Genomic DNA, 25,987 nt, shown 5'->3' with positions numbered 1-25,987 from the left:
ATTAGCATTTTTTGTAATTAGTCCGATTTCCCCCCCAGACAGCTGGTCTATCATAACAGAGAGCCGTCATCTGGTACTACACACAGAATATCAAACTTCATATAGTTTTAAGTCATGTTAAAGTTTTCAAAAAGTATGTCATGAAATTCACTAATTCACATCCTTTCTGGATGTCTCTGTCTGCAGTTGCATTTCTCCCTGTATCTCTATGGGGAGTTTAATGGCACCGTGCTGTTGTCACTAGAGGAAAATAGTACTACCATGTCCCGGTTGGTGTGGGAGAGGTCTGGACAGTGGAAAGATAACTGGCAGGACATCACTCTACAGCTACCTGCCCTCCTCAGTGGGTATGGTGCCCTAATGTACTGCTTAATTACTGACCTGAGGTGTCAACACATAACATAACATTACATAAAGTTCAGAGTTAGAGTTTCTTGAGTGATTGTAGTTTGATAAATGATTGCTGTGAAAGAATGTGAAAGAATTTAGGGTATTTTAATAAAACAAAAACTAATGTTAAATCTAGATTTAATGCCATACTGTGTTTCTCTCCATTCATTGTGATCTGTGTTCCCCCAGGTTCCACCTCAAGGTGAAGGCTCTGTGTGGACCAGGCTCCAAGGCTGACATCGCCCTAGATGACATCACCCTGGGGGCAGCATGCTTTGACACAGGTAGCCCCCCATGCAACACAATCTGTACACAACACAAACAGTCAGGTCTCAATGTAGATACTATAACATACTGTATGGCTCGAGTACAGTGAGCGACTATTTGGAGGGCTCCAAACACATCATTGAATAATTTCTCAGGTAAAACTCCCTAAATATTTTAAGATTACATTTACTGATTGAGAGGGGCCGCTTTCGGCCTCCTGAGTAGCACAGCAGTCTAAGGCACTGCATCACAGTGCTGAGGCGTCACTACAGCCTGGGGTTCAGGACTGGTTGCATCACTGCCTGGTATGGCAGCTGCTCGGCCTTCGACTGCAAGGCACTGCAGAGGGTAGTGCATATGGCCCAGTACATCACTGGGGCCAATTTTCCTACCATCCAGGACCTCTATACCAGGCGATGTCAGACGAAGGCCCTAAAAATGGTCAAATACTCCAGCCACCCCAGTCATAGACTGCTCTATCTGCTACCGCACGGCAAGCGGTACTAGAGTACCAAGTCTAGGTCCAAGAGGCTTCTAAACAGCTTCTACCACCAAGCCATAAGACTCCTGAACATTTAATCAAATGGCTGCCTTGACTACTTGCATTGCCCCCCCTCCCCCCCGCCCTTCCTGTTATTATCTATGCTTAAGTCACTTTAATAACTCTACCATATGTATATATTACCTCAATTACCTCGACTAACCGACTAACCGGTGCCCCCTGCACGTTGACTCTGTACCGGTTTACCCTGTATATAGCCCGGCTATTGTTATTTTACTGCTGCTCTTTAATTATTTGTTACTTTATTTATTTTCTTTAGGTATTTTTATTAAAACTGTATTGTTGGTTAAGGGCTTGTAAGTAAGCATTTCACTGCACACCTGTTGTATTCGGCACATGAGACAAATACAATTTGATTTGATTTGAAATAGATTCCTTAAAGGACCACTAGATGATGGCTATTAGCTCACATGGCCTATATCACTGAATCACGCCATTCATCTGAGTGATGCCATGACGTTTGTGTAGGAGGAACTGAATAGATTCTAGTTAGGACACAGTACATTCAGTGGAGAATGGCCAGTGGAGAATGGCCATACACTAAGAAAAAAAGGTTATATCTAGAGGCTAAAATGGCTCTTTGGCTGTCCCCATAGGAGAACCCTTTGAAGAACCCTTTTTGGTGCCAGGTAGAACCATTTTTGGTCCCAGGCAGATCCATTTTTGGTCCCAGGCAGATCCATTTTTGGTACCAGACAGAGCCCTTTGGAAAGGGTTCTACATGGAACCCAAAATGATTCTACCTGGAACCAAAATGGTTCTACCTGGCACCAAAAAGGGTTCTTCAAAGGGTTCTTGTCACGTTTTATCAAGGTGGGTGGAATCAGGCGCAGAGAGCAGGTTTCAGTGATTCAACAGTTGATTCTCCGGCGCACAAAAACACAGTCAACCCAACATACAGGGTGAATAATCCAACACAGGATCAAAAATAGACCGGAGAATAAAACACAAGTACTACACCAAATGACATGAATACAAAACAATCCCGCACAAAACAAGGGCGGGACAACCTACTACATATAAGGACGTTAATTAAACTAAAATACACACAGGTGAAACTAATAAGACAAAACCAACAGACAAACGAAAAAGGTATCGGTAGTGGCTAATAGGACGCCCCCTCCACCATCCTCGAGGACGACCCGGAGGACGAGGTGCTAGGCGATCCGGGTGGAGGCGGTGGAAATCTCTCAGGAGAGAAGGGTCCAAAATGTCCCCCACCGGAACCCAGCATCTCTCCTCCGGACCGTACCCCTCCCAGTCCACGAGGTACTGTAGGCCCCCCACCCGGCGTCTCGAATCCAGAATGCCCCGAACTGTGTACGCCGGGGACCCCTCGATGTCCAGAGGGGGTGGAGGGACCTCAGGCACCTCACCTTCTTGCAGAGGACCAGCCACCACCGGCCTGAGGAGAGACACATGAAACGAGGGGGTAATACTACCGTATACCTAGGAAGTTGTAACCTGTAACACACCTCGTTTATTCTCCTCAGGACTTTGAACGGCCACACACACTGCGGCCCCAGCTTCCGACAGGGCAGGCGGAGGGACAGGTTTCGGGTCGAGAGCCAGACCCTGTCCCCCGGTGCAAACACGGGGGCCTCACTGCGGTGCTGGTCAGCGCTCCTCTTCTGCCATTCTCCCGCTAACCGTAGTGAGTCCTGAACGGCTTTCCAGGTGTCCTTGGAGCGCTGTACCCATTCCTCCACCGCAGGAGCCTCGGGCTGGCTCTGATGCCATGGAGCCAGGACCGGCTGGTAACCTAACACACACTCAAAAGGGGACAAGTTAGTTGAGGAGTGGCGTAGGGAGTTCTGAGCTAGTCCAGCCCAGGGAACATACCTTGCCCACTCACCAGACCGGTCCCGGCAATAGGACCGCAGAAACCTGCCCACATCCTGGTTTACGCGCTCCACCTGCCCATTACTCTCGGGGTGAAAACCTGAGGTTAAACTGACCGAGACCCCCAGTCTCTCCATAAACGCCCTCCACACTCTGGACGTGAATTGGGGACCCCGATCAGAAACGATGTCCTCAGGCACCCCATAGTGCCGGAAGGCATGGGTAAACAAGGCCTCCGCAGTCTGCAGGGCCGTAGGGAGACCGGGCAACGGGATGAGACGACAGGACTTAGAAAACCGATCCACAACGACCAGGATCGTAGTACTTCCCTGGGACGGGGGGGAAGGTCGATAAGAAAGTCCACCGATAAGTGTGTCCACGGCCGTTGTGGAACGGGGAGGGGTTGTAATTTCCCTCTAGGCAGGTGCCGAGGAGCCTTGCTCTGAGCACACACTGAGCAGGAGGAGACATAAAATCTCACGTCTTTAGCCAGCGTGGGCCACCAGTATCTCCCTCTCAGACTCCGCACTGTCCTCTCGATGCCAGGATGACCCGAGGAGGGGAGAGTATGAGCCCACCGGATCAGCTTGTCCCGGACCCCCCTCGGCACGTACTGAGTCCCCACTGGACAGTTAGGGGGGGCCGGCTCTGACCGTGAGGCCTCCTCTATCTCCGCGTCCACCTCCCATACCACCGGTGCCACGAGACATGACGGTGAAATGATGGGAGTTGGCTCAACGGACCGCTCCTCGGTATCATAGAGGTGGGACAGCGCGTCGGCTTTGGTGTTTTGGGAGCCTGGCCGGTATGAGAGGGTAAACCGGAACCTGGTAAAAAACATGGCCCATCTAGCCTGACGTGGATTTAGTCTCTTCGCTGCCCGGATGTACTCGAGATTACGATGGTCCAGATGAGAAAAGGGTGTTTAGCCCCCTCAAGCCAATGTCTCCACATCTTCAGAGCCTTGACTACAGCTAATAACTCCCGGTCCCCCACATCATAGTTTCGCTCCGCTGGGCTGAGCTTGCTCGAAAAGAAAGCACACGGGCGAAGCTTGGGTGGCACGCCCGAGCGTTGGGACAGCACGGCTCCGACCCCAGCCTCGGACGCATCCACCTCCACTATGAATGCTAAAGAGGGGTCCGGATGCGCCAACACGGGCGCATTGGTGAACAGCTCCTTCAAACGACTGAAGGCTCTGCCCGCCTCTGCTGACCAGCGCAAGCGCACCGGTCCTCCCTTCAGCAGTGAGGTGATGGGAGCAGCCACCTGACCAAAACCCCGGAAAACCCCCTACCTCCGGTAGTAATTGGCAAACCCTAAAAACCGCTGCACCTCTTTCACCGTGGTCGGAGTCGGCCAATTACGCACGGCTGTAACGCGGTCATCCTCCATCACCACCCCGGAGGTGTAAATACGATATCCCAGGAAGGAAACGGACTGTTTGAAAAACTCACATTTCTCCGCCTTGCAATACAGGTCATGCTCCAGCAGTCGCCTAAGTACCTTACGCACCAGAGACACATGCGCCGCGCGTGTGGCAGAATAGATCAAGATGTCATCGATGTACACTACCACTCCCTGCCCGAGCAGGTCTCGGAGAATCTCATCTACGAAGGATTGGAAGACGGCTGGAGCATTCTTCAACCCGTATGGCATGACGCGGTACTCATAATGACCAGATGTAGTACTAAATGCGGTTTTCCACTCATCTCCTCCCCGGATACGCACCAGATTATACGCGCTCCTCAGGTCCAGTTTTGTGAAGAAGCGCGCCCCGTGAAATGATTCCACCGCCGTAGCGATGAGAGGAAGTGGGTAACTAAACCCCACTGTAATGGAATTTAGACCTCTATAATCAATGCACGGACGCAGACCTCCATCCTTCTTCTTCACAAAAAAGAAGCTTGAGGAGACGGGTGATGCGGAGGGCCGAATGTACCCCTGTCCCAGCGATTCAGCAACATATGTTTCCATCGCTACCGTCTCCTTCTGGGACAATGGATACACGTGACTCCTAGGAAGTGCAGCGTTCTCCAGAAGGTTTATCACGCAGTCCTCTTGACGATGAGGTGGTAATTGGGTCGCCTTCTTTTTACTGAAGGCGATAGCCAAATCGGCATATTCAGAGGGAATGCGCACGGTGGAAACTTGGTCTGGACTCTCCACCGTAGTCGCACCAACGGCAACTCCTATACACCTACCAGAACACTCCTCTGACCACCCCTTAAGAGCCCCCTGTCGCCAGGAAATCACCGGGTTGTGTTGAGCTAACCAGGGAACCCCCAACACCACTGGAAACGCAGGTGAATCTATAAGGAACAGACTAATCTGCTCCTTATGATCCCCCTGTGTTACCATGTCCAGTGGCACCGTAGCCTCCCTAATTACTCCTGACCCTAATGGTCGGCTATCTAAGGAGTGCACGGGGAAAGGTAGGTCTAACGACACCAGGGGAATCCCTAGCCTTAACGCAAGCCCACGATCCATGAAATTCCCAGCTGCGCCTGAATCGACTAGCGCCTTATGCTGTAGAGAGGGAAAAAAACCAGGGAAAGAAGTCAATACATACACATGACCGACAGGAAGCTCTGGGTGAGTCTGGTGCTTACTCACCTGGGGTGATCGAGCAGTGCTTCGCCTGTCCTCCCGACTCCCAGACGAGTTCCTCCAGCACCGGTCGGACGTGTGCCCTCGTCGACCACAACTGGTGCAGGAGGACACTCCTCCTCCGGTCCCCCTCGAAGCCGCCCCTCCTAATTCCATTGGGATAGGGGCAGGAGGGCTGGGAAGTGGAAACGACAGGGCCTGATCCGAACGCCCGCGGGCAGCCAGCAGGTTGTCGAGACGGATAGCCAAGTCAATGAGTTCATCCAGGGTGCATGTGGTGTCCCGACATGCCAGCTCCCTGCGGACGTCCTCCCTGAGACTGCATCTGAAATGATCAATCAAGGCCCTGTCGTTCCATCCTGCTCCTGCGGCCAAGGTCCTGAACTCCAGAGCAAAGTCCTGTACGCTCCTCGTCTCCTGACGCAGGTGGAACAGCCGTTCACCCGCCGCCCAACCCTCTGGTGGATGGTCAAAAACAGCTCGGAATCGGCGGGTGAACTCTGGGTAATTATCCCTCGCCGAGTCCGGACCATTCCACACTGCGTTGGCCCACTCAAGGGCTCGCCCAGTCAAGCAGGAGACGAGGGCGCTCACGCTCTCCTCTCCGGAGGGAGCAGGACGCACGGTAGCCAGGTATAGTTCCAGTTGAAGGAGGAAACCCTGGCACCCAGCCGCCGTTCCGTCATACTCCCGTGGGAGTGTCAGCCGAAGAGCCCCGGAGCCAGATGTGGTCGCAGGAACAGGAGGTGCTGGAGAAGGGGGTGCTAGAGATGAGGTGGGAAGGCCACTCCTCTCCCATCAATCCATCCTCTCCATCATTTGGTCCATGGCAGAACCAATCCGGTGAAGCACGCTGGTGTGATGGAGGACCCTCTCTTCCATCGATGGGAGAGGAGACGAGGCTGCTCCTGCTGATTCCATGGTGGTGCGGGATTCTGTCACGTTTTATCAAGGTGGGTGGAATCAGGCGCGTCCTACCACTCAAACAGACCTAACACACACACCTGTCTCTCTCTTCTTGAAAGTACACATCTTTGTTTTCTTTTTGACTTTTGTAAATATTTCTGAGTCTACATATAAGGACGTTAATTAAACTAAAATACACACAGGTGAAACTAATAAGACAAAACCAACAGACAAACGAAAAAGGGATCGGTAGTGGCTAGTAGGACGGTGACGACGACCGCCGAGCACCGCCCGAACAGGCAGGAGAGCCAACTTTGGCGGAAGTCGTGACAGTTCTCCTATGGGGACAGCCAAAGTGCCCTTTTAGCCTCTAGATATAACCTTTTTTTCTTAGTGTATGTCTTTTTATCTACTAAGCTTTGGACCTTAAGCTGCTCACTAAACCAAATCTACATTCTAAATTCTATCTCTGTCTCTGTCTTTGATTTGACCATGATTAATGGAAAATGTATGAAAGAGAATGTTTTGTAGCAATGAATGTGTCTGTCTCCCTCCTCTCAGATCTCAACTCCCTGCTGCTCGGACACAGATTCTTCCATGAAATGGACTCCATCAGTGAGCTAGATTTCCTCAGCCCCCTTCCAGAGCCCTCTGCCTCAGGTACACTACCAGCTGTTCCAATGGAATATATTTAGCATTTCTATCACTAATGGCCTTTGCTGTTCGATTTTCACAGTGGTTTTTCCTGGCCATTTTTCATAATAAACAAGGTGCTCCCATTAACATAATTTCCTTTGATTTCCTCAGCAGCTGTTCTACCATATGTCTGTTTGTCTGTCTTCTTTCTGTGCAACACAGGGAGTTTGTTTGTTGACTGACGTGTCTGTCTCCTCTCTTCAGAGGTGTCCCTGATGACCTGGTGGTTCACATCCTGTGGGGCCAGTGGCCCCCGAGGCCCCACCCAGGCCCAGTGTGACAGCGCGTACCGCAACACCAACTTCAATGTCACTGTTGGTAAAGACGGCCCGTTCAAAGGAGTGCAGACCTGGAGGGTACCAGCCACCAACAGATACATGTGGGTACAAGTTTTGATATGTTCTTCTAATGTTGTAGAAACATGAACGCTACAGGCAGCAACTGTTTCTGCAATCGGAGCACTTTTGCACTAGACTAAACCATATCAAATCTAATCAAATTGTATTGTTCACATAAACATGGTTAGCAGATATTAATACGAGTGTAGCGAAATGCTTGTGCTTCTAGTTCCGACTGTACAGTAATATCTAACAAGTAATCTAACAATTTCACAACAACTGCCTTATACACACAATTGTAAAGGAATGAATAAGAACATGTACATATAAATATATGGATGAGCGATGGCCGTGCGGCATAGTAGATGGTATAGAGTACAGTATATACATATGAGATGAGTAATGTAGGGTATGTAAAGATTATATAAAATGGCATTGTTTAAAGTGACTAATGATACATTTATTACATCCAATTTTTAATTATTAAAGTGGCTAGAGACTGAGTCAGTATGTTGGCAGCAGCCACTCAATGTTAGTGATGGCTGTTTAACAGTCTGATGGCCTTGAGATAGAAGCTGTTTTTCAGTCTCTCGGTTCCAGCTTTGATGCACCTGTACTGACCTCGCCTTCTGGATGATAGCGGGGTGAACAGGCAGTGGCTCGAGTGGTTGTTTTTGGCCGTCCTGTGACATCGGGTGCTGTAGGTGTCCTGGAGGGCAGGTAGTTTGCCTCCGGTGATGCGTTGTGCAGACCTCACTACCCTCTGGAGAGCCTTACGGTTGTGGGCAGAGCAGTTGCCGAACCATGCGGTGATACAGCCTGACAGGATGCTCTCGATTGTGCATCTGTAAAAGTTTGTTTTCGGTGAGAAGGCAAATTTCTTCAGCCTCCTGAGGTTGAAGAGGCGCTGTTGCGGCTTCTTCACCACGCTGTCTATGTGGGTGGACCATTTCAGTTTGTCCGTGATGTGTACGCCACGGAACTTAAACTTTCCACCTTCTCCACTACTGTCCCATCAATGTTTATTTTTATTTTTTTATTTATTTCACCTTTATTTAACCAGGTAGGCTAGTTGAGAACAAGTTCTCATTTGCAACTGCGACCTGGCCAAGATAAAGCATAGCAGTGTGAACAGACAACAAAGTTACACATGGAGTAAGTAAACAATTAACAAGTCAATAACACAGTAGAAAAAAAAGGATGAGTCTATGTACATTGTGTGCAAAAGGCATGAGGAGGTAGGCAAATAATTACAATTTTGCAGATTAATAACACTGGAGTGATAAATGATCAGATGGTCATGTACAGGTTATATTGGTGTGCAAAAGAGCAGAAAAGTAAACAAATAAAAACAGTATGGGGATGAGGTAGGTAAAAATGGGTGGGCTATTTACCGATAGACTATGTACAGCTGCAGCGATCGGTTAACTGCTCAGATAGCAGATGTTTGAAGTTGGTGAGGGAGATAAAAGTCTCAAACTTCAGCGATTTTTGCAATTCGTTCCAGTCACAGGCAGCAGAGAACTGGAACGAAAGGTGGCCAAATGAGGTGTTGGCTTTAGGGATGATCAGTGAGATACACCTGCTGGAGCGCGTTTTACGGATGGGTGTTGCCATCGTGACCAGTGAACTGAGATAAGGCGGAGCTTTACCTAGCATGGACTTGTAGATGACCTGGAGCCAGTGGGTCTGGCGACGAATATGTAGCGAGGGCCAGCCGACTAGAGCATACAAGTCGCAGTGGTGGGTGGTATAAGGTGCTTTAGTGACAAAACGGATGGCACTGTGATAAACTGCATCCAGTTTGCTGAGTAGAGTGTTGGAAGGGGGGTGCTCCCTCTGCTGTTTCCTGAAGTCCACAATCATCTCCTTTGTTTTGTTGATGTTGAGTATGAGGTTATTTTCCTGACACCACACTCCGAGGGCCCTCACCTCCTCCCTGTAGGCCGTCTCTTCATTGTTGGTAATCAAGCCTACCACTGTATTGTTGTCTGCAAACTTGATGATTGAGTTGGAGGCATGCATGGCCACGCAGTCATGGGTGAACAGGGAGTACAGGAGAGGGCTGAGAATGCACCCTTGTGGAACCCCAGTGTTGAGGATCAGCGGGGTGGATATGTTGTTTCCTACCCTCACCACCTAGGGGCGGCCCGTCAGAAAGTCCAAGACCCAGTTGCACAGGGCAGGGTTGAGACCCAGGATCTCAAGCTTAATGACGAGTTTGGAGGGTACTATGGTGTTAAATGCTGAGCTGTAATCGATGAACAGCTTTCTTACATAGGTATTCCTCTTGTCCAGATGGGTTAGGGCAGTGTGCAGTGTGATTGTGATTGCGTCATCTGTGGCCTATTGGGGCGCTAAGCAAATTCGAGTGGGTCTAGGGTGTCAGGTAGGGTGGAGGTGATATGATCCTTGACTAGTCTCTCAAAGCACTTCATGATGATGGAAGTGAGTGCTACAGGGCAATAACTGTTTAGCTCAGTTACCTTAGCTTTCTTGGCAACAAGAACAATGGTGGACCTCTTGAAGCTTGTGGGAACAGCAGACTGGGATAGGGATTGATTGAATATGTCCGAAAACACACCAGCCAGCTGGTCTGTGCATGCTCTGAGGACGCGGCTTGGGATGCCGTCTGGGCCTGCAGCCTTGCGAGGGTTAAAATGTTTAAATGTTTTACTCATGTTGGCCGCGGTGAAGGAGAGCCCGCAGGTTTTAGTAGCGGGCTGTGTCAGTGGCACTGTATTGTCCTCGAAGCAAGCAAAGAAGTTGTATAATTTTTCTGGGGGCAAGACGTCGGTGTCTGTGATGTGGGCTTGTTTTATTTTTGTAATCCATGATTGACTGTTGACCCTGCCACATTCGTCTTGTGTCTGTGCCGTTGAATTGCGACTCCAGTTTGTCTCTATACTGACGCTTAGCTTGTTTGATCGCCTTGCAGAGGGAATAGCTACACTGTTTGTATTCGGTCATGTTTCCGGTCGCCTTGCCATGATTAAAAGCAGTGGTTCGCGCTTTCAGTTTTGCGCGAATACTGCCATCAATCCACGGTTTCTGTTTGGGGAAGGTATTAATAGTCACCGTGGGTACAACCTCACTGATGCATTTGCTAATAAACTCACTCACCAAATCAGCGTATACATCAATGTTGTTGTCTGAGGCTACCTGGAACATATCCCAGTCAACATGATCAAAGCAATCTTGAAGCGTGGAATCCGATTGGTCGGACCAGGGTTGAACAGACCTGAGCCTGGACGTTTCCTGTTTTAGTTTCTGTCTATAGGCTGGGAGCCACAAAATGGAATCGTGGTCAGATTTGCTGAAAGGAGGGCGAGGGAGGGCTTTGTATGCGTCACGGAAGTTAGAGTAGCAATGATCCAGAGTGCTGCCAGCCCGGGTCATGCATTCGATATGCTGATAAAGTTTAGGGAGCCTTGTTTTCAGATTAGCTTTGTTAAACTCCCCAGCTACAATAAATGCAGCCTCAGGATAAATGTTTTCCAGTTTACATAGAGTCCAGTGAAGGTCTTTCAGGGCCGTCGAGGTGTCTGCTTGGGGGGGGAGATCATTCTCTTGGTAGATAATGCGGTTGGCATTTGATTTTAAGGAATTCTAGGTCAGGTGAACAAAAGGACTTGAGTTCCTGTATGTAATGATCACACCACAACTCGTTAAGCATAAGGCACACCCCCTGCCCTTATTCTTACCAGAGAGATGTTTGTTTCTGTCGCTGCGATGCGTGAAGAAACCGATTGGCTGTACCGACTCTGATAAAAAATCCCCAGTGAGCCATGTTTTCGTGAAACAGAGAATGTTACAATCTCTGATGTCTCTCTGGAAGGCAACCCTTGCTCTAATTTTGTTTACCTTGGTGTCAAGAGGTTGGACATTGGCGAGTAGTATACTCGGGAGCGGTGCAGAAGATGCTTGAAACAAGCCCCTTGACCAATGATTGCATCTGTACATCAGTATTGACAGCTGGCAGGAAGCAGCACAACCTGAAAAATCAGTCAACTGATTAAATACAGTTTCTATACTACTAAGTGTCACGGATCTGCTAGACCGATCAATATAGTATCAGGATTGATTTTCACATCATCCAAGTTAGGGGAGGAAGAGTATGACGGGGGCTCAGCCCCTGCCTGCCTGCCTTCCTGCACTGTGTGTGTGTGTGTGTGTGTGTGTGTGTGTGTGTGTGTGTGTGTGTGTGTGTGTGTGTGTGTGTGTGTGTGTGTGTGTGTGTGTGTGTGTGTGTGTGTGTGTGTGTGTGTGTGTGTGTGTGTGTGTGTGTGTGTGTGTGTGCGTGTGTGCGTGTGTGCATGTGTGTGAGAGATAGAAAGACTGGGGCAGAGTGAGAAGCATGACTCACCGGATAGAGACTTAGATTAGTCTATCTGTGCTCACTCTCTCTCCCTAATCTGGCCCCTGCCAAACCAAGGCTTTGAACTAATTTTTTTGGTTTGCTGTCCTAGTCACGCGGCCTTATTACAACACTAGATGCTAAAAGCACTGGCTTACCATACACCGCCGCATCCCCCACAAGGCTGGGGGCCCAGGGGCTCTTGGGGGACCCTAGGAGTTCGCCCCCATAGAATTAGGAATTAGAATACTAGAATGGACATGAACTTTCTTAAAATGGGATAAAGGTCAGCCATTTGGGTCAGGGAATTGGTCAACTATGGTTTGCCAGATAAGATATTGTGTTAAATAATTATTTTGAAGAATTTATCTGCACTGTATGTATGTTTGTTAGCTAGTAGCGAGACAGTTTTAGGGGAATGGTTACATAAATGTTTTAAATTAACTGGCAATATGCCAACATTCCTTTAAAGCAATGCAGTTAATCCACAGCCATATACTGGCTGAAATCAGTACAAATCACTCTAAGCTTCCACCCCCAAAAATGTTTAGACATTCATGCTCTGTTTACATATATTTATTAGATTTTTTATTGAACCTTTATTTAACTAGCAAGCCAGTTAAGAACAAATTCTTATTTACAATGACAGCCTACTTAGGCCAAACCCCGACATTGCTGGGCCAATTGTGCGCCGCCCTATGGGACTCCCAATCACGGCAGGATGTGATACCTGGATTCAAACCAGGTACTATAGTGACGCCTCTTGCACTGAGATGCAGTGCCTGTGCCGCTCGGGATCCAGGCTAATTATACAGAACATTTGTATAAAACCTGTATAAACAGTATTTATGATTATATTACAATATTTAAGGTTGGTAATAATTATATTACAACATTTATGATATTTCACATGACTTTGTTTTATTTATCTGCATAAGTAAAATCAGGATTATGCCCCTAATGCTATTAATTCCAATTAGTCTGGTTATGGCTGCCATTAATTGCAGTTAGACACCAATATGACTGCCATTTTCACCCCTTTCTGGAACGTTGAGGGTTTATGACATAGGCCCTCTAATAATTTAAGATCTCTCTGGTGCCCCCTCCCCTCCCCAGACAGAATATGAACACGTCATAAACCATCTAAAAAATTACAGGAAATTAGCTGTCAAATTACATAATGTAAAACAAAACAAAAAATGTAATGTCTTTATTGAACACACCGTGTAAACATTCACAGTACAGGGTGGGAAAAGTACATAAACCTTGGATTTAATAACTGGTTGACCCTCCTTTTGCAGCAATAACCTCAACCAAACGTTTTCTGTAGTTGCATATCAGACCTACACAATGGTCAGGAGTAATTTTGTTTTGTAAAATTGTTTCAGTTCAGCAATATTCTTGGGATTCCTGGTGTGAACTGCTCTCTTGAGGTCATGCCACAGCATCTCAATCAGGTTGAAGTCAGGACTCAGGACTGGACCACTCCAGAAGGCTTATTTTCTTCAGTTGAACCCATTCATTCTGTTGTGTTTTGGGTCGTTGTCCTGATGCACCACCCAACTTCTGTTGAGCTTCAATTGGCGGACAGATAGCCTAACATTCTCCTGCAAAATGTCTTGATAAATTTGGTAATTCATTTTTCCGTTTATGATAGCAAGCTGTCCTGGCCCTGAGACAGCAAAGCAGCCCCAAACCATGATGCTCCCTCCACCATACTTCACAGTTGGGATGAGGTTTTGATGTTGGTGTGCTGTGCCTTTTTTTTTCCACACGTAGTGTTGTGTGTTCCTTCCAAACAACTCAACTGTAGTTTAATCTGTCCACAGAATATTTTGCCAGGAGCGCTGTGGAACATCCAGGTGCACATTTGCAAACTTCAGACATGCAGCAATGTTTTTTTTGGACATTAGTGGCTTCTTCCGTGGTGTCCTGCCATGAACACCATTGTTGTTTGGTGTTTTACGCATCGTAGACTCGTCAACAGAGATGTTAGCATGTTCCAGAGATTTCTGTAAGTCTGACATTCTAGGATTCTTCTTAACCTCATTGAGCATTCTGCGCTGTGCTCTTGCAGTCATCTTTGCAGGGTGGCTACTCAGTGCTGAACTTTCTCCATTTATAGATAATTTGTCTTTCCATGCACTGATGAATATCAAGGCTTTTAGCTTATCAACAATACAATATCAAGGCTTTTAGCTTATCAACAATACAATATCAAGGCTTTTAGCTTATCAACAATACAATATCAAGGCTTTTAGCTTATCAACAATATAATATCAAGGCTTTTAGCTTATCAACAATACAATATCAAGGCTTAAAACCAGATCAGAGTCGAGGAGGTACAGAGTGGCAAACAAGCTAATGATCAAGGCAGGCAGAAGGGTCAGGCAGGTGGGTACAGAGTCCAGAAACAGGCAAGGGTCAAAACCTGGAGGACTAGAAAAAGGAGAATAGCAAAAAGCAGGAGAACGGGAAAAATGCTGGTTGACTTGGAAAACGTACAAGACGAACTGGCACAGAGAGACATGAAACACAGGGATAAATACACTGGGGAAAATCAGTGACACCTGGAGGGGGTGGAGACAATCTCAAGGACAGGTGAAACAGAACAGGGCGTGACACCAAACATGGCCTTCAGTGGTCTCCTCATGTGTTTTGTCATGGAAATTCTAATGAAAAGGAAGAGAGACTGAAGATTCTTCAAAACAACAACTTTTTATAAGATTTGAAAATCTGGAGCTGGTTAACAAACCACTCAACAACAGTGCAGAGTTAAAACCTTTTTGGGATAGGGTGCGGCATTTTCACTATTGGATGAATAGCGTGCCCAGAGTGAACTGCCTCCTACTCTGTCCCAGATGCTAATATATGCATATTATTAGTAGATTTGGATAGAAAACACTCTGATGTTTCTAAAACGGTTTGAATGATGTCTGTGAGTATAACAGAACTCATGTGGCAGGCGGAAACCTGAGAAAAATTCCAACCAGGAAGTGGGAAATCTGAGGTTTGTAGTTTTTCAACTCTTTGCTTATCCAAGATACAGTGTAAATTTGGTCCAATTGCACTTCCTACGGCTTCCACTAGATGTCAACAGTCTTTAGAACCTTGTTTCAGGCTTCCACTGTGAAGGAGGAGAGAATAAGAGCTGATTGAGTAAGAGGTCTGCCAGAAGGCCATGAGCTGATCACGCGCTCTCCCGTGAGAGGTAGCTGCTTTCCATTGCATTTCTAAAGACAAAGGAATTCTCCGGTTGAAACATTATTGAATATTTATACTAAAAACATCCTAAAAATCTACAAACCTCAGATTTCTCACTTCCTGGTTGGATTTTTCTCAGGTTTTTGCCTGCCGTATGAGTTCTGTTTTACTCACAGACATCATTCAAACAGTTTTAGAGTGTTTTCTACTAATAATATGCATATCTTAGCTTCTGGGCCTGAGTAGCAGGCAGTTTACTCTGGGCACACTTTTCATCCGAATGTGGAAACAGTGCCTTCCAGCCATAAGAAGTTGACTTTGTAAATGGCCTCTGTTGTGCCACTGAGATCTTTACCTTCACATGGTGCAAAACATTCTTAAGGGAATAATTTCAACAGTCAAACAGTCATACAGAAGTACACTCTACATCTGTGCAAAGAGGACAATCATCACGCTGATGCATTGATTCCGACTTCTTAAACAATGGGCTGGCTATTTTCTGCTGGACTCCCGTCCTGAGTCTGCCGTTGGCTCGAGCTGGAGCAGCTGTTAGTTAAGTCCCACTGTGGGACTGTGCTGGTACTCTTCAGTTGCATTGTGGCCACTTCTCCCAGGGCCCAGACAACAGCTGCAATGAGAAGACTGACCACCAAAGCAACAAATATTATGCACGGAGTCTGGTCCTGGTCTTCCCGTGCCTACTCGGGTCGCTTACGACGATTCATTGTGGGGCACCTGGAATGGACCAGTCCAGCGCTGTTGGTGCCAAATCTTTCTGCGGAGGTCCTTGATGACCACCCAATCGCCTGGTTGAAGTTTGTGGAGCTGTCCTCCATTTGGTTCAGGCAAAGCTGCTTCAATTCTGGGGAAAATAGACTTCAGGGTATTGTTAAGTGCAACACAGAGCATAGAAACTTATCATTCCAGCGCCGTACTTGACGGGTATTTGACCTGTCCTCAAGAAAAATGTGTTAAACAGTTCAAACAGTTCATCATTACACAATCATTCTGTTATTGTGTGCGTCCACACATTAATTCATGGGATAACCCTCCTTATTTGTTTAGTTCTTTAACAGTTACATTTCTTAACAGCACTTAGATCAATCAGTTAACTAATTCCAGACATATTTTGAATTACATTTTGTTCCCTTAAATTCAATTTGAAAGCCAAAATCCATCCTCTAGTGAGCGCAAACAGTTATGCAGCTTGGGCTGACAGATGTGGTGGTAATTTAGCACTCTCTAGAGTAGTGGCAACCGTAGTCATTGCATAAACCACTAATGGTTCTCCTTGAGTCCCCCTGGATTCCACTTTATCTTGTCATTCATCGCCCCCTTGTGGTCAGAGAGTGGCTGTACAACCTCAGCATATTCAGGCAGCCAGGCTCGACAATAGAAGATTTGCAAGTGTCAACATATGTCGTTTTGTAACTGGCTGTGGTACTGGCTGTGGTACAGATAGAATCACAGCCACACGCTCTAGAGCCAATTTCCTGCTACAGTGTAATATCATGTCCTAGATACTTAACGGATTGAGACACCATTTGGTGTAATATCATGTCCTAGATACTTAACGGATTGAGACACCATTTGGTGTAATATCATGTCCTAGATACTTAACGGATTGAGACACCATTTGGTGTAATATCATGTCCTAGATACTTAACGGATTGAGACTCCATTTGGTGTAATATCATGTCCTAGATACTTAACGGATTGAGACTCCATTTGGTGTAATATCATGTCCTAGATACTTAACAGTTTTAGACACAAGCTCAAGCTTTTTTTTCTTAGAAACTTTGTGGCCATTTTCAGCAAGGAATGCTGGTGTTGAGGCTGTTGTAGTCATCGGTTGCTAGTCTGATGCCACTGTGTTTGCGGAAACAGTTCTCCAATCTATGCCTGTAGTCCTCCAGTGAAACGGGAGTCATTGTAGGTGGTGTGTAGAATGGTTCCTACTGCTCTGGGGCTGCCTCTGAGGGGTCTGATGGTCCTGCAGTCCTATCAGGTCTTGTTGGGGGTAGAGCTGCGGCGGGAGAGGGGGCTGAGCAGACCGTTGTTGGACAACAAGGGCAGGTGCTGGTGCAGTGGATACAAGGGTATAATAGGGAGGTGGAAAGTCATTGTTTCTCCTTCTTTTCTAATAATTTACCATTATTCCTTTAATGTTCTTATCTGCCCTTCTCTGCTTCTTTTTCCCACTTCTTAAAATCATCCCAGTCTATTCTACTCGCCTTGCCTTTCTTGGTTAATCTCTCAAAGTCCTGTAACTTCTTTCTACATTCTGCTAACAAAATTTCGCTTAATGTGCCTTTCAAGGGAAATTCTGCTACCTTGTGCCAGAGCGGTACCTGTTCCCGAATGTTCCTGCCCCACTTATCCACCATTACCTTCACCTGGTCCAGTCTGCGGGTTGGGCCGACAGGGTTCTCCCCTGCTGCTCTTGGCTCCCATTTGGAAACTCCATCTATACACACACACTCAAAAACAAACACACAAAACAAGCTATATTTAGTTAGGGACCTCATTCTTTCTTCAAATGAAATATGGGTTAACTCAAAAGGGGTTGTTTCTTCGCCATCAAAATATTTTGTAATTTCTTTATGTAATTTAGAATTCTGTACCCATACAGTATTTCCCCCTATACAAAATGTTGTATGTGTTTTATCCCAAGTATAACCAATTCACCTACGGCTCCATTGGTCAAATTGCTCCTTCCAAAATAATGTGCTAACCTGCAGGAATAGTTTCTTACTTCTATCTCAGGACCCTGTCCTGGAATCACATAACTCATGGATTTACATCTGACCATTACAAACCATGGCATATCAATTCATATTCATTTAGTACTTTGCCAAATAATGTGTTATAAAGCAGGGTTTTCTCCACACACAGTAGAGCCCTCCTTGTCACTAAGACAAGGTTTTCTTCACACACAGTGAAACCCACACACAGTGAAACTCGCACACAATGAATTCTCTTCCACACACAGTAGAGCCCTCCTTGTCACTAAGACAAGGTTTTTTTCACACACAGTGAAACTCACACAGAGTGAAACTCACACACGGTGAATTTTCCTCTACACACAGTAGTCTTCTGTGACTATAACAATATCTATATTTTAACATGCACTTTAGAGACGTCAGTCTCAACCTTAATTTTATTGTTCGGAATGGCGTATCTGTCCACTGACGCTGCCTGGAGGGTCCGAGGCGGGTCCCTTCTGCTCCACTCAGGCGGAGTGTGGTTAACCTTGGAGCGTGTAGTTAACCTTGGAGTCCCAGGAGCGATCAGCGAACGGAGTTAGCCATCCCATCCTCATCGACAAGAATTGTTGTGGAAATTCTAATCAAAAGGAAGAGAGACGGCAGATTTTTCAAAACAACAACTTTTTATTAGAAGATTTGCACATCTGGAGCTGGTTAACAATCCACTCAACAACAGAGCAGAGTTAAGAGCCTTAATATGAAAATACAACCTCTGTCTACGTGGCAGTTTAGCAGGTGTGTGAGAGCATGGTGGGAACATTGCACACAAACAAGTGATAACGCCAGTTTGTCACTCCTTTCTGCTGATAGAATTGTCACTGCTGCTCAAGCTAGTCTCTGTTCTCTTCATGTCTCCACACAGCTGTGCCTTTGAAAGATATGAAAAGAACAGGATGGACCAAAACCTGTGGTCACTCTCAGAGGCTCTTTGTCTTTGGCCGAGTGACCAAGTTGCTCAGAAAATAGAGGAAAAACACGGGCTTCTTCTTACATGAGAGAAACAGCCAGTGGAAATGTACAGGTTTTAAGGCTCATACAGCGCATGTACATAACAAAGTTTGTCATTTTGCCACCATAGTTTACTGCATAGAAATAGAATGAATAGAATGGGCTTGGAAGGTCTAACCCTGGCAATCTGGTAACTCGTAGGTACACTCGCAATTGCTGCCTGTTATTGTGATGCAATTAATTTCCATTGTATTTTGGAATGGTCTATCAGCTGATGCTGGATTGCCATGGTCATGTAGAATGTTCATTCAAATGATGCTAACTTATGTGGATCAAACAATGGAATGTGTTTTTTGTAATGTCAACAAATCACAACACAGATTGAAGGGTACACTTCCTGCTTTTACTTCCTGGCATGGATGCACTCAAAATGGCTGCCAGTCCACCCATTATGCCATCATTGACTTGAATGAAGACACACTTTCTATTAATTTAATTTCTATGGTTTACTGTGCAATCTTTAGGATCTCAGCCTATGGAGCCGCAGGTGGCAAAGGAGCAAAGAACCACAACAAGCGCTCCCACGGGGTCTTCATCTCAGCCATCTTCCCTCTTGAGAAGGGAGACATCATGTATATACTGGTGGGACATCAGGGGGAGGATGCCTGTCCAGGGGTGAGTCGTTGAGGGGAGAGTTAGGTTACCTCGGGGGACATTATGGGTGGATAAACAGTCACACTTTATTTGGATAGTCCGGATTTTTCATCTGTAGATGCTCTACAGATGGCCATACTATCAACAGACTATCTGTTGAGAAGCAACTGATTGCTACGGTTAGGGTTAGGGTTAGGTTAAGATAAAGTTTAAAGTTAGGGTTAGGGTTAGGGTAAGGGTTAAGTTTAGGGTTAGAATAAGGTTTAAGGTTAGAGTTAGAGCTAGGGGTTAGTAGATAGTTAGTCGACATGTTACTGAGTCTGTAAATAGTCTATAGAGCGTCTACAGATGGACTATCCAAATAAAGTGTTACCGGATAACCTGCTGTTCAAATATGTCCGATTCATTTTAGTGAGCGTTTACTTTCCTTTCAACTTTCTGCTATCTCGGGTGCCATCCTGAAGTATTTATCTCCTGATGGTATGAAAAGAAAATCTCTCTCTCTGATCTAACCACATTCAAATGTTCTCTGTAGAGAAATCCCCTGACACAGAAGATCTGCCTGGGGGAATCCTCGGTGATAGAAGATGAGTTCACTGATGAAGAGTGGGCAGGAGGAGGAGGGGGAGGCGGAGGAGCCACCTATATCTACAAGGTAAGACCTAACTTGAGTCAACTGTTCTCTGCCTTTAGCTCATCTCCACAAAATGAAAGCCATGATGGTGTCCATCGGAAGCACATGTAGCTGTTAGATATGAACCGATGGATGAGCTTAGAAGGTCTTCTGAAGCCATTCTAAAATATTATTTATCATGGTATTTATCTACAGATGTAGTGTTACAAGCAGTAGAGGACAGAGTTTATGTTAACTGGTTTGTATGACAAGAACCCTTTAATCTAGAGGTTTTATCTCTTTGAAACGCAGGACTGGACCCTCAGTTGCACTATGGACTATGACAGAGGGTAGAGTGGTCCTCGTAAAAGCTGAGTGCAGTCAAAAATGGGATTTTCCTGTGTTTTATATATATTTCCACACTGTTGGAACAATAATGTGAAATTGTGAAAATTATGATAATGCCATTTTTGGCTGGTGTTAAGGCGGCGCTAGTGTCAAATGCACGTTAGTTTCATCATTTAAAAACTGGCATGTTCCAGCCCTAACGCCAGGTTCAGCTATTTACCTGTCTAATATCATTTTGCTTGCACTCGGATGGGTGGCTGTAAATATTTAAGGTGTGTCCTTAAAAACATAATCCAATGTGCTAATTTCTGAAAGCCCTCCATCGGGCCTACTACAACGAAGGCTGGTTCAACAGTGTCTTTAATCCTGGAGATTTTATGATGTCATTACATTTTACATTTATTTATTATTGTTGTTGTTAAAAAAAAACTGATTGCTTGTTTTTCATAAAATTGTATTACAACCAAACTTATTAGAATGATTGACCTTCCTGGTTTTATGGTGACAATGTACATGGGACAGTTATAATGCTACTTGTAGAGATGTGTGAAGGCGATCTGATCTCTAAGATGGTTCCGACTATGTTCATAAAACATAGGCCTATTTGGGAGCAGTACAACGGTGAGTGGACATTCTCCCTTTCTATTTATTCAGGATCTTTGTCCAGCTACTGTGAAAAGATTTGGATGTGCGTAAAACCCTCCATGGTCTGCTTTGTTTTAATATTAAAATAAGTTGTTGTTTTGTTTAGAATTTGATTCGAATTATTCATTCTCTTTTTAGGCCTTATCAATAATAAATGTAATCTTGCTTATTGACAATGTTTGACATGTCAATGCTAAGCCATAATGCAATTTACAGTAGGACTAGACCCTGCTAGAATGCTATTGAAGCCGTGCAATTACTTAGAACAATATGGACTGCAAATGGGTTGAAGTGAATGTATTTATCAAAAATAGGTCTACATTTTAATTTGGTTTGGAAGCTAGGGGGCACTATTTTCATTTTTGGAAAAATAACGTGCCCAAAGTAAACGGCCTATTTCTCAGGACCAGATGCTAGAATATGCATATAATTGACAGCTTAGGATAGAAAACACTCTAAAGTTTCCAAAAACTGTAAAGATATTGTCTGTGAGTATAACAGAACTGATATTGCAGGCGAAAGCCTAAGAAAAATCCAATCAGGAAGTGACTCATGTTTTGAAACCATTGTGTTCCTATGCACCCCTATTGGCCATTGAAAGGGATATCAACCAGATTCCTTTTCTACGTATTCCCTAAGGTGTCTACCGCATTTTGACGTAGTTTCACGCCTTTATGTTGAAGAATGAGCGTAAACGACTACATTGCGTAAGTGGCCAGCTGAGGGCTCTCAGAGTGATTCTTGCATAAAAGACAGAGGTAGTCATTTTTCCTCTCGCTCCTACTGAAACGCCAATTGTCCCGGTTGATATATTATGGAATAGATATTTGAAAAACACCTTGAGGATTGATTATAAAAAACGTTTGCCATGTTTCTGTCGATATTATAGAGCTAATTTGGATTTTTTTGGGGCGTTGTCGTGATCGCTATTTCCGGTGGATTTCTCAACATAACGTGACCAACAAACGGAGGTATTTTGGGTATAAAAATTATCTTTATGGAACAAAAGGAACATTTGCTGTCTAACTGGGAGTCTCGTGAGTGAAAACATCCGAAGCTCATCAAAGGTAAACGGTTAATTTGATTGCTTTTCTGATTTTCGTGACCAAGTTTCCTGCTGCTAGCTGGACATAATACTATGGTAGGCTATCGATAAACTTACACAAACGCTTGTCTTGCTTTGGCTGAGATGACAGGGTGATTAACAAAAGGCTAAGCTGTGTTTCACTATATTTCACTTGTGATTTCATGAATATGAATATTTTCGAGTTATATTTTTTGACCGTTGCGCTATGCTAATTAGTGTAGTTGATGACAATTCTCCCGGATCCGGGATGGGTAGTTCCAAGAGTAATGGACTAACATTGGAACTGATACAAAGACAGAACATAAAAGACCATAAATACACAACTTGAAGCAACCACATACAATATTTCACTATGGAGCACGTTCTGATTGGCCAGTGAGGGGCAAAGCCTAGACACACCCACAACTTGTTTATTCATCAAAACTCAGCCCTTTCACGCCAACGCCAGCAAATGTGCTGATAATTGTGATAGTGACAATAGCAAAAATATTTCTGACACCCTCCTGAAACTATAGCTCTACCGCCTGCGCTTAGATTTACCATTGTGTTAGGTTTGTTTAAATAAAGCCCCCTAGTGTAAGCTTTTTTTTTCAGACTGTTTTGGTGGGATGGAGTTTTTGTCTGCCTAATGACATCACCGGGCGATAAATTACAGTTCCAATCCTCTCTGCCAATAACTCACTCAGACCACTTTCAGACAGTCCTAGCAAAATTATTGCTTAAGAAACTGCTCTTTGCTAAGAATGTATTTTTGTTTATTTTTGACCATTGACAGTAATCACAGTAAGATACTTAATTGTTACGCAGAAATAACTTGACATTGAGATAAAAATGGCTGCATTGGACCTTTTAAGCTGCTATTGTGTTTGACTGTGACCCCTGCCAGATGGAGGGTGGGGTGCTGGTACCTCTACTGATAGCGGCTGGTGGTGGAGGGAAGGCCTACCTGGAGGACCCAGAGAGCAGCTTGGACCAGATCCCTCTGGAGCAGTATGAGAACGACACAGTGGCCTCCAGCTCCAATGGCAAGACTGGAGCAGCAGGTTGGTTGGGTTTCCCCCCTCACTTCACCCCCTCCACTTTTCCCTTCCCTCTGAGATTCTCTTCACAGAGCTAGCTATCTGCTCCTTGAAAACACATGGCTTTCATTTCTCTGACTGCTAAAGCTCCTACTTGAGCGTCTTCAGTAGAAGGTGTCAGAGAAAGGGCAGGAGTGCATGTGTTTATATCAAGAAGCTGGCCCTGACCCCTGGTTATCCTATGGGTCTGCTTATAATCTTGGTTGCAGCCTTTTGACTTATGCAACCATTGAAAAGGAAGAAAATACATAGTGTATATGGCAATACTGTATTAATGTACTTGGAAAAGACTCATGGAACATTCCCTGTAAATCCTCCTTGACCAGCAAGTTCTTATGGAGAATTTATCGACACATCTTATGCAAACATCAATAGAAGAAGTGTTTAGAGAGAGTGATGGCTAAATGAGGTGTGTGTGTGTGTGTGCTTCAGGGGGAGGTGGAGGCTGGAAGGACTCCTCCAGCCACCTGTGGGCAGGGAAGTCTCTTCTGGAGGGAGCAGAGGGGGGTTCTTCCTGCCCCCAAGCCTTATCCAAACTGTCCTGGGCCACCTTCGGGGGGTTTGGAGGGGGAGGGGGAGCCTGCACTGCTGGAGGAGGAGGAGGCGGATACAGAGGTAATCTAACACACATTCATAATAATATTTACTGCTTTCCTATGTGCCATACTGTACTGCTAGGGGTGTTATTATAGGATTTAAGATCCTCCCTCTGTAGCCTCCAGCTCTTTTCTAGCTGTGATGAATCTGACAAATACATTTATGCTGGAGAATTTTCATTGGCCCCAAGGAAAGGGGAAGGCTGATAACATTCACTGCTTTTCTGCCTTTATCTGGTATGATTTACTAGTCATGGATTGGTGACAGAATAAACATCCCTCTCTGAATGTTGTGACATTATGATACAGGTTAAACTCATACTGAGATCATGAAAGACCCTGCTTTTTGTGTTGTCTGGGGAAGAAAGTTCTACTTAATTGACTGATAAGATTGGAGGTCCGTTTGGCTCCTCTGAAAAACATGGCACACACTGAGAGGAGATGTGTACAGACTGAGAAAAACGCGATTTCTTTCAACATCGTTAAAATACCACACATACTCCCTCTACCCAGACCATCTTTGATCAAAATAAAGATTGCCATTTATAATGTGAGCATATGTTATGCAAGCAATAATAAACCATTGTTATTATTAACTCAAACATAGACTTTTACAATCTCTCTACATTCACTTATCTTTGATATCGTGTTTCATCTATATCAAGGTGGCGATGCTGCGCTGATTGATGACATCACAGCGGGCGGTCAGGATGGCATCTCCTTTGTTAATCCCACGGGGGAAATATTTCTCCATCCGCTGGCAGGTAAGGCTTTCTCCTCCTTCATCAGTGTCACTGGGGGCCAGAAGAGAGGAAGGGGAGAGCAGAGAGCGAGCCAAGGCCGTAACACAGAGGTTTGTGTGTCTCTACCACCTGATTCTGATTCAGTGGGAGAAGAAGGGATGGGCTCCTCATCCCTCAGACACTAGTTAACTAATTCAGGACCTCACGGATCCTGTTGATCCTGGCGCCAGGCAACCTTCTCTTTTTTCAATGATGTAGAGGAACAGACAGCCCCTCAATTCTTTACGGCACGACAATGTCATTTGAGTCCAATGCATGTGCCGCCAATGCAGGATAGAATACAAAGCAGTTATCTGTGTAGTGACAGACAAGAAAAAGACACAAACTAAAACAGTTAACTGACCCATGGCCATGCAGTACCGACTTTACAGTGAAACCATGATTTGTTTTAGTTGACCATAGTTAAGAATTGAAGTCCAGTGTTTGACAACGTTATGATGAAGAGAAAGAACACTGATTGCAAAACAGCTTCTCTTTTTAGCCATAGATATGGCTAAGTTGACCAGTGCTTCTGCTACAGCATTCTTCTTGTGAGATTCATGTGGTGAACTTCCTCTGTCATTCTCCCCACTCAGCCATGGAGAGCCATGGAGAATGTGAGATCAAGGTGCAGCTCAACTGCGGTCACTGCCAGACCCAGAGCTGCAAATGGGACGAGGACACTCAACTCATCATCTGCCTCTGTCACAACGAGGAGGTGTTGGCCAGTGACAACGTCACCTGCACAGGTAACAGTCAAGTAAAAATCCTAATTTTACTAGATGTGTTTTGAGAACATATATGCTAAATTTAAAAGTCTACCACTGTGTTTCTCTTGAAATGGTACACTCATAAAAGGAGAGAAATTGAGAAATGTTACGGAAGGAACTACCTCTCGAGTAATCCCATTGTCTTTGATGCATTGTTATGATCTGAGTGGTTCTCCATCTTTCTCTGTTAACCCTGACCTCTGACCCCCCAGCAGCCCATCAGGGCCTCGCTCCAGAAGGCCAGCTGTCCTTGTCCCTCATCCTAGCTGTGGTGGCAACCATCGTGGTGACGGTCATCGTCCTGACCTGCGCCAGCCTCACCCTCAGTAAGAGCCTCTTCCAATTCTGTGTTGATTCTGTGCCCTCCACCTTTCACCGTCTGTGAGTTGTTTCTTTCCATGCCAATGATACTGTATTTAACTTTCTGACAATGAAAGCATCATGAAAAGGCAGGAGCTTGGCATTGTAAACCAAGCTGTGGTTTAATGTATTCTCTTTGAGGGAAATGTGACGCTGGATGTGAGT

The 25,987-nt window shown here is 45.5% G+C and overlaps 1 protein-coding gene across 1 annotated transcript in view; it reads left to right on the top strand.

Annotated features, from left to right (window-relative positions):
• The window catches only part of LOC139375341 (tyrosine-protein kinase receptor-like), an 83,469-nt gene that overhangs the window by 43,578 nt on the left and 13,904 nt on the right, over positions 1-25,987 (top strand). The window contains exons 9-19 of the mRNA XM_071117036.1: positions 187-347; positions 580-674; positions 7,139-7,237; positions 7,478-7,652; positions 19,413-19,563; positions 20,078-20,197; positions 23,122-23,278; positions 23,747-23,929; positions 24,576-24,674; positions 25,289-25,441; positions 25,675-25,788. Of these exons, the coding sequence (XP_070973137.1) occupies positions 187-347; positions 580-674; positions 7,139-7,237; positions 7,478-7,652; positions 19,413-19,563; positions 20,078-20,197; positions 23,122-23,278; positions 23,747-23,929; positions 24,576-24,674; positions 25,289-25,441; positions 25,675-25,788 (1,507 nt within the window). The remainder of the gene's footprint in view (positions 1-186; positions 348-579; positions 675-7,138; positions 7,238-7,477; positions 7,653-19,412; positions 19,564-20,077; positions 20,198-23,121; positions 23,279-23,746; positions 23,930-24,575; positions 24,675-25,288; positions 25,442-25,674; positions 25,789-25,987) is intronic.

This window comes from Oncorhynchus clarkii, chromosome 19 (assembly GCF_045791955.1).
Source record: "Oncorhynchus clarkii lewisi isolate Uvic-CL-2024 chromosome 19, UVic_Ocla_1.0, whole genome shotgun sequence".
Taxonomy (NCBI): domain Eukaryota; kingdom Metazoa; phylum Chordata; class Actinopteri; order Salmoniformes; family Salmonidae; genus Oncorhynchus; species Oncorhynchus clarkii.
Note: the sequence above shows the minus strand (reverse complement) of the source record. Positions and strands in the feature narration are given on the sequence as shown.